Below are 9,684 nucleotides of genomic sequence, written 5' to 3'. Positions count from 1 at the left end.
CTTTCTTGTTGGTCGAATACCCTATGAATATGCATTTGACAGATTTGGGGTCTAATTTACTGCGGTGTTGTTTGTGAATATGAACAAAGACGGAGCAACCAAATAGTTTTGTAGGGACATCTGAAGAGAGTGTACAGGTATTTGGAAAGGAGCGAAGGAGGACATCAATTGGATTACGAAAACCCAAAATACGGGAGGGCATCCGATTTATGATGTAGGCAGCGGTCAATGTTGCCTTGCCCCAATAACATTTAGGAACCGATCTGGTAAACATGAGACAGCGGGCTACCTCCAACAAGTGACGATTTTTCCGCTCAGCAACCCCATTTTGTTGGAGAGTATCAACACACGTGCTAAGATGAAGGATGTCATGTTGAGTAAGAAAAGTTCCTAAGGAGGTGTTGAAAAAATCTCATGCATTATCTATTTTGAGAGTCTGGATTTTTGTGTCAAATTGAGTGAGTATCATTTGATAGAATGCACGAAATATTGGTCCTACCTCGGATTTGTTACGCATAAGATAGATCTATGTCACCAGTGTGTGATCATCAATAAAGGACACGAACCATTCGGCCTGAGAAATATTTTTCTCACGAGAAGAACCTCAGACGTCACTATGGATCAGAGAAAAAAGACGAGTGGATTTGTATGATAATCGAGGAAATGAAGTACGAGTGTGTTTGACAAGTTGACACAATTCATAATTAAAAGAGGTAAGACTTTTATTAATAAATAAACGAGGAAACAATTTCCCCAGGTACATAAAGTTGGGATGACCTAAAAGATAATGAAGTAACATGATTTTACTATCATTATTAACGCTAGAATGGAATACAGATGTACTAAGCGGATTTAAGCAAGACAGACTTGTTACTCGAATACTCCCGGTGGGTGAGACTAGACTGACAGAGGGGTTGGTTTTCTGGAGGAGATAGAGCCCCCTGCGCAACTCAACACTGCCAATCATCCTCCCCGATTTCAAATCTTGAAATTGTCATAAGTGAGCTTACTAATAGAGATCAGATTGCAATCCAAATTAGGAACATAGTAGGAACATGAAACACAGAAGTGAGGAATAAATCTGGAGAGATGAGGACAGAACCAAGGCCAGCAACTTTGGAAGCGATCCATCAGCAATCCGAACAGTGAGGGTCAGATTACACGACCGGTAATCCATTAATAAGGAGACATCCCCGGTCATATGATCAGAGGCACCTGAGTCAACAATCCAAGGGCGATAAGAAGTTGAATCCAAGATGAACGCGGATTGCGGATGGGGAAATACCTTGATAGGTAACAAGGTCGATAGGTGACAACTGACCAAGCATCTTTTGGAGGGCATGAATCTGTTCTTCGCTGAATGGGCTCGTTCTTGGAGAGCCTTCAGTGGTGTTGGTGGCAGCTTCCCGATGATCCCGTTTGGGTTTCCCATTGGCGGGTTTGCCATGAATCTGCCAACACGTATCCCGAGTATGGTCAGAACGGCGGCAGTGGTCACACCAAGGGCGGCCCTGGCGTTAGCGGTTTTCTGTGGATGGAATATGAGCAAATATGAGCAGCAAGTGCCGACCCGTCGAGGGCTGTAGTGGACAAGGAAGCACCTAACATGATATTTTGGCAACCTTTTGGCGACTCTCTTCGCGGCGTATATCGAGAAAGCTTCACGAATTGTTAGAAAAGGTTTCGAATTCAAAATCCGTGAGCGAGTCTGGTCAAAATCAGATTTGAGGCCGAGAAGAAATTTGAAGGTGCGTTTCTGTTCTATGATTTGGCGAAATATGACAGAGTCTTCGGGACACTTCCAAGGGTACACCTCGAATAGATCTAGTTGTTGCCAATACCGAGTAAGAGTATTGAAGTATTGGGTGACGGAGAGATCACCTTGACGAAAGTCATGAAGAATGGTTTCAGAAATGAATTAAAATCACAATTGAAATGATCGAAAAGGAGATATGAGTTAATATATGCTCTAAGGTCGTAAATATCATAAAGAAAAGTCCTTTCTAAAAAATTAAAATTGGGGGTTTATTTACTTAATTACTTAATCGAAAAGTAATACTTCTCTCACTTTATTCTCTCTCGCTCCTCTCTCCATTTATTTATCAACCTAACATCGGAGCTGGAGCATCACCAGTGAGGTAGTCATCTTTGCCTTTGCCGCATACAAACATCATGACTGACTGCGACCATTGGAGGTAATTCAGGCCGGTGAGTTTGTGGCTAGTGATGAGGACAGAATTACTGCCTGAATTGCTGGGCAATGGAGACCTAGCTACCTAGCTGTGGAGGGGGGGCTAGAAGTGACATCACTAGTGGAGGAGGAATTGCAGGCATGGGCGTACTTTGTCATTGAGCACCACAGGAACAGACTGTGTTCGTCGCGGGAGATCGGGGAATCGTGGGAGCGGGAACTGGTTGTGCTCGGGTCGGCGCAGGAGATCGCGTGAGACGCGTGCGGAAGCGGACGACGCGGGAGAAGCGTGATCGCGGAAGCCGATGACGTGGAAGACGAGGGGAGGAGGGGGCCGCAGAGGACCGCGAAAGCCGACGCGGACGATCGGAGAGATGCGTGATCGGAAGGAGCGGCGCTCGGATGCGGACGATAAATCAGGGCAGCTCTCGGTCAAGGAGATCGCGGGAGAAGGCCGTGATCGAGCCGAGCGGGAGAGGTTTTCTTTGATGGCTCTGATACCATGTGAATTTAGAATAACCTTTTTCCTTCCTGAATACATAGATAAATCACCTATAAATAGGCGAGTACAAGAGATAAAAGGAGGAAAGAAATCTTCCTACAATTAAGTAATTCCTATAATTATGGAATAACATAAATACCTATAATTAAGGAATTGCCATTTTTATACCATGACAAAATATAGCAAGTACTAAATAGAATAACGTAAATAATAATGAGCATAATTCCACGTTAGGTGTGGCATAAATTAGAACATGAAAAGAGGCACATGATAAAGTCAGGAAGGATGTATTTAGCAATGATTTTGTCAAAGAGACAACGAGAGCGTCAGTCATCATATAGACATAAATGGTATATCTATTTCATGAACCTATCATATACTTCAAAAGATTCACCAATATGATTGATGAAGTAGAATTAGTGTCAAAAAATTAGAAGAAAGAGGGTATACTATGGTAATAATGATAAAGTGAAAAAAATAAATCAAATTGTAGTTAAAAGCTCTTATTTTACACTTTGGAGGGACTCATCAAAACAGCCCCAAGGAGATGGAAAAGGTGTAATGTTTATGATGATTAGTATTTAGTACTAATCAACTAATCCTGATGTATTTAGTCTTTACTGTGCCATGTTTCTCATTTGGTTTAGCTACTCTATTGCTGCAAATCATGCCCAATATAACTCGGATATAGTTTAAATAGATGTCTCTTTGCTGACATGTTTCTGCACTAGCTCATGTGCTTTATTTTTCTTCTAAGATTTAGATGAAGCTTCTCTTTTGTGGTACTTGCTGTTCTGTCTAATAAATTTTTATATTCTATTTGGCAACTTGCTTGTTACCGTTGTTACATTCACATTTCATAAAACACGGTGTTTTAATTGTTTTTATGATTTTATCCCGATATGTTGTTTGAGCTCCATAATAATATATTTTAAATGACCCATACTTGCAGCTCTTTTAGGCTTTATAGAAGGCCCTCCATTCACATTGCAGCGTCTTTGTGAGGTAGTTTACTCTTCACCTTTGTGATCAACATTCAATGTGTTTATTGGTACTGATATGAAAATTTGCAAAACTTTTCTAATCCTGATTACGCTAGTTGTTCCTAAGATGTTAAACCTGATCGTATTTTTTACATGTACTTTGGTTGGTGAATTACAGGCTTAGAGCTTACATTGAGTATGTTTTAACAGATTCTTCTGAATCCTAAAAGCACATATCGCAGTCTTTCCAAGCTTGCTTTGGCACTGGAGAAGGTCTGTTCAATCAAGTCCTCTCTCTCTTTACAAGATAATCATTCAATCTCATCATTCAAACTCTTACAGGAAGTACTTCTCTCTGATAATATTAGCATTGCATGAAAATATTTGTTTTTTGTGCCTGATTCATAACATTCATCATATTAGAAAATGCATCAACATTGATTTTGACATTATGGGGTATATCAAATTTAACTTTATCATTCCTGACCTCTTCCTCCTGATCAACCAGTATTCTGAAATAACAACAAAATATTTTAGGAAACTCAATTCAAAATTTAATCGTTATTTTTTATAACTTTATTCGATCACCATATTTGTTATTTTTTTTAAGATTCTTGTTGGTTAATTTAAACATGTCTTTGATATTACTTTTGTCATGACCCGACCCGGGATTTAGAATTAACCAAGCCGGAACAGACTGTCAGACGGTGGAATTAAGTTTTGTTATATTTATAATCATATCACTAACAGTTTAATACAACAACAACAAAGCCTTAATCCCACTACGTGGGGTCGGCTACATGAATCCTTTTATGAGCTACATGAATCCTTTTTTTCCATTGCGTCCTATTTAGTGTCATATTTTCATTTAGTTCTAGTAAATTAAGATCATTTTTAATTTACTAGAACTAACAGTTTATTAAGATCATTCTCGATTGCGTCTTATTTAGTGTCATATTTTCATTTAGTAAAAAATAATTGAAAAAGCCACTTAAATAATCGTTTTAATTAATAAATAAAAGTTAGCTTTCTAGTTGTCAACTTCTTCTTCTGTATACGTTTGGTCCTCTAGTATTTATCTTATTTAAAAACTTAAACCTGAAAAAATATTAACATAACATAATGAGTTATCTAAGATAACCCAGAATCAATCACATTTCTAAATTATAACCCAAAATAATAATAATAATAATAATAATAAGCATATTGATTTTTTAAAATCTTTTATATTTCATTTAAAAAAAATCATACATTACTCTAATGTATATGTTCATGAGGTTTACTTTTATGGGCATATCTTAAACTTTTGTAAGCATTTATTTTAATTTTACTTTTCAAAGTTTAGTTTTTAACCTTACTTTTATTTTATACTCTTAACATACATATATGTTTTAGGTGCTCCGTCAAAACATAATCTAACACACTCTTAACTACTATTTTCCATTCGGTATAGCCGTTTGTGATCTAATTTGCACAATTGTTTGAGGTAGAAAGATGCTTAATCGACCTTGACCATTATTTTTCCGCTGGCTCAACAATTTGAGATCTAAATATCACAATTTTTTTTGGGTGTTAGGATAACATCTACGCATATGGGTAGATTGGCTTCACTTGCCTGTACCACAAGGGGGGTGAATTCCTCTTAGCATGCACATATAAGTATTCATATATACATTACTTCATTCTTCATATCATGCATTCTTTTCTTATTAACATCTTGCCTCTATCTACTAATGAACAAAGCTATCTTACTAAATCTATATATGAATACTAAAGATGGATAATAAACTGATGTTCTGCACATATATTGGAATTTATATGTCATATAAGAATCTGCATATATACTGGAATCTATATATCATGCAATAAACTGATGTACTACTCATATACTGAAATCTGTCATGTAATAATCTATATACGCACATCTACTATAATTCAAATGTCATTCAATAATCTAATATTTTTATAGATTACTCATTTTGCAACTATTAAATACATATTTTTCTAGAACATAAATAAAATCAAACATACATTTGGAAATAATAATTTTTACTGAAATTTATAAATATAGTACTCTTCTCGACCTTCCAAAGACTTCTTTACAAATAATCTTCTACTTTATTTTCTCTTACCATCACTTGTATCAATTAAAAGTGCATATATAAGGATTTTTTTTTTCCAAAACATCTCTCTAACATGTTATTCGTAAATTTAATTATTTTTTGAAGTAAACTTTTGAATCAAATACTCTTCAAGCTGAATACTCTTCTCTCTTAAATTCCGACTTATAATTTAATAATAATTAAATGTTATGTAAATGAAATTTCTCTTTGAAAATCACTTAACTTTTCTTATTTATACTAACATAAAGGATATCAAAATAACATACAGCCCCCCTAACAACCACTACCACCCTCTCTAGATCCGTCCTAGCCGACTGCTGTGTCTCCTATTTCCGTTTGTTTGGTTGTAATTACCTAGCTAAATTCTGCAATAATGTTGTCTCCCTGTTATTGTTTGGTTAAACTCCGGCATGACTTGTTATAATTTCATGTTGGATCTTTTTTATTTTCCATTAAACTTTTCTTAGAGCCTCCATCCATATTAGGATATATTTAAACTAAAAATTTTCATCCAACGAAGAGTATATGAAATGCAAATGATAAAAAAACAAAAAAAAAGCAAAAAAAATGTGGATGAGTTATCAACAAGAATAGGAGAGGGAGTGAAGGAGCACGATTGGGAGAAGCAATGGTGGCGGTGCAATAATGACAACTTGCTGTTAGTGTAGGTGCTGCGTGCAATCCTGGAGTGTTGAACAAGAGTGAGGTATATGCCTCATGGAAGCTTGTGCCTTTTCAATCTTCTAAATTTCTCTGACTCAACGTTTGAGGCTTGTGCATTTTATTTATTGCGTGGGTACTCCTTGAGTTGAATATCAGCTTTTTAAGGCATATATGTTATCAATACCAAGATGTGATGTACACCTCACGGCAATTTTTTCAGAATTGTGATGGTGCATTCCTCTTATTGATCAATTTTAAACATAGATCTTGGTGAGTCGCCACGATTGGCTACCTTGTCCTTGATCCAATATCATTAGACCTGTACTTATAGGCCATCCTGAATTGAGGGCAACACTTGCGCTGGATTATTCTAAACCGCTAATTAAAGATAAGAATGATTATTTATATAAGCCAATTATGTAGCCTTACCATGCACTCTTTGCAAGTATGTTTAATCCAGATGAATTTAATTATGAGCAGAAGTTCGGGTTCCTGAATATGGCTATCTGTTACTATCCATATTACATATAATTAGAAAACAATTGGGCATGCGAATAAACGATCAATGTAATGTTCACAAATAAATATTCAATATACCTGTTTGAGTCGAGAAGTACATACTTCATTATGTTTAAACTTTTTAAATATTTGAATTAATTTTGCCAAAGAGATTGTCTAACCATTTATTATTCACATCTTATTTGAATCACTGCATACATAATACATATATTATTTGCTGCGTATTATAACATGCACTTGTAAATCTTATAAACATTCATTTTATTTTCCTCTATCATCTTCTACTTCTCAGATTATCTATAGTGTATCATTGTGATAAACTATAGAGCATACAAGAATTTGATCATCACCCCTTGATCATATCCTAATGCATTACTTATTACTTGTGTGCGACTAGTATGAAGATATTCATTATGATGTCATAGTTCATCTAAATATAGAAAAATTTTCTCTGTAGCATTTAAGAAATTAAGTTCTACAAAAATAAGACGATATAAAGTTGTATAAAGAATGGAGAGCAATGCGTACGAGTGGGAAATCATAGACATTTATTGCCCAATTTTTATCGTGTTTAACTTGACTTCATATCATGAACCATCTACTAAACTCTTATACAGAGTTTCACATCCAATGCATCATGTGTATATTTTCCAATTGGTTGTATCATGTTCTGTTCTTGAAATTATTATTGGTGATGAAATTATAATGTTGGATATCAAAGGTAGAAATAGTCCTACATGAGATGCCTATATAGAAATTTAGCAATCATGCATAACATTCTTAAAATGAAATCAATTGAATACTTCATCAGAGTCAAAATTTTTAAATCGGGGAGATTTGATTTGGTTACTCTTTTATCTATAGCTCTTTTAGTGGTTCTTTCTTGGGGCTAATATAGTAAAGCTCAGCTCGATTTAGACTAAGGAATTTCTATCGAAATTGTAGTTGGACTGTCCGATTCTATGGCTTTGGTTTGGCAGGATTTGTGATCGTTCCGACTCATCTGAGAATTTTCGGTAGCACTGTAGCTAAAGTCAGTATGTTTCAATGATTCATTCAGTTCTTTTAGATGATTGCTTCTTGAGATTTTGTTTTGTTTTTATGTGCTAGTTATAAAGGGGAATTTACATACACAGCACCCAATTCTTATGCATTTACCTATCTCACACCCAAACTCTCTTTTTTACAACTCAGGCAGTCAACTTATCCTTTTCACCACTCTCCAACAGTGAAATACACATTTTCATTTATAGGTAGGGTGTTGATTTTGTAAAAATGAGAGTTTGGGTGTGAGATAGGTAAATGCATAAGAATTGGGTGCTAAGTATGTAAAATTCCGAATTATAAATTGGGAAATCTATGTGAATACCACACAATTCTTATGTATTTACATGTCTAACTCCCAAAATTTGATATTTACATTTATCACACCTTTGTGTCATAAACCTATAGATAAAAGATGTGTCACTTTTAAAAAGGCAGCATTGTTGATATTTTTTGTGGGGCTAAAGATTCAAGTGTCATGCATCTAAATATGAATGTTTAGATGGTACATTTGTAAACACAAAGTATTGTTTGGTGTGTTTGTAAATGCGCCTAATAAATAAGGATCTATATATATATATATAATGAAAAAGAAAGATATTTGTTTTTGAGTAGAATTTTGGAAGATTTACATACATACCATTCAATTTTCATATATTTACATTTCCAATACCTAAACTTCAATTGTTACATTTTGGAAGATTTACATACATACCACTCAATTTTCATATATTTACATTTCTAATACCTAAACTTCAATTGTTACAAATATGCCACCTTGCCCATACATGAAACGGTATATTTCTTTTTTTTTTTTTTGGAAGTTAAAATAGTGGTAATTTTTATGCACTATAAAAGATTTGGTTGATGTAATGGTAAAAAGCCATGTTTAGATATGAGATATGTAAATAGATAAAAATTGCGTAGTATTTATGTAAATGCCCTTAAAATTTTTCCATGCAAGTTCTTATTCTTTTGGATATTCAACTCAACTATGAAATTTCAAATTATAGGCAAGCTTATCTGTTTGTAAGGCTTGCTTTTCTACAGGCATAATTTACAATTATGAATGTTAACCACAATGCTTTTTACTCATCTACTACAATGGGCTTGCAGAATGACCATTTGTTTTGAACGTATCATTGCACAAATACCCTTATGATACATTTATTTATTATTGGTGCAGAATTTACTAGTGACCTCTACCCTCACCAGATGCAATGATCCATACCCTGAAGCTCCAGCCAAAAGGCCAACTGAACCTAATAAAGTAATCCCAGAAGAACCACTAGACCCAAATGAAAACTCTAATGGAGTTGGTAATGCAAGCAATGATGTGGATGAAGAAATGGTTGATGCAGAGGCTGATGAAGAATTTACAAGCAAAGATGCAGATATGAAGGAAGAGAAAACTGTAGATGATTCCACAGAAAATTCAGAAAAAAATTCGGAACCTATTCCTTCGGCCGAACCTTCCTCTGAGCTAACATCATAAAATGACATTAAATTGCCTTTTTATGTCTAAATATTTGTGCACTGTAATGATCTCATTTATCCTTTTCATCTATGTTTTTATTCTTTTTTTTTTTTTAATGAAACTGCTGCTTTCTTGGCCTCATCTTGTTATTATTCGACGCAGTTGATGGATGATGTGAGGAG

At 34.9% G+C, this 9,684-nt stretch overlaps 1 protein-coding gene across 5 annotated transcripts in view; it reads left to right on the top strand.

Annotated features, from left to right (window-relative positions):
• The window catches only part of LOC110026599 (serine/threonine-protein phosphatase 4 regulatory subunit 2), a 63,038-nt gene extending 53,354 nt beyond the window's left edge, over positions 1-9,684 (top strand). For 3 of the 5 annotated variants that reach the window (XM_020727623.1, XM_020727610.1, XM_020727618.1), the window contains exons 6-8: positions 3,646-3,698; positions 3,887-3,949; positions 9,212-9,684. In XM_020727623.1, the coding sequence (XP_020583282.1) occupies positions 3,646-3,698; positions 3,887-3,949; positions 9,212-9,520 (425 nt within the window). In that variant the 3' untranslated portion in view covers positions 9,521-9,684. The remainder of the gene's footprint in view (positions 1-3,645; positions 3,699-3,886; positions 3,950-9,211) is intronic. The other 2 variants (XM_020727602.1, XM_020727631.1) reach the window with 2 other exon arrangements.

The sequence above is a fragment of the Phalaenopsis equestris genome, unplaced genomic scaffold, assembly GCF_001263595.1.
Source record: "Phalaenopsis equestris unplaced genomic scaffold, ASM126359v1 Scaffold000002, whole genome shotgun sequence".
Classification (NCBI taxonomy): domain Eukaryota; kingdom Viridiplantae; phylum Streptophyta; class Magnoliopsida; order Asparagales; family Orchidaceae; genus Phalaenopsis; species Phalaenopsis equestris.
Note: the sequence above shows the minus strand (reverse complement) of the source record. Positions and strands in the feature narration are given on the sequence as shown.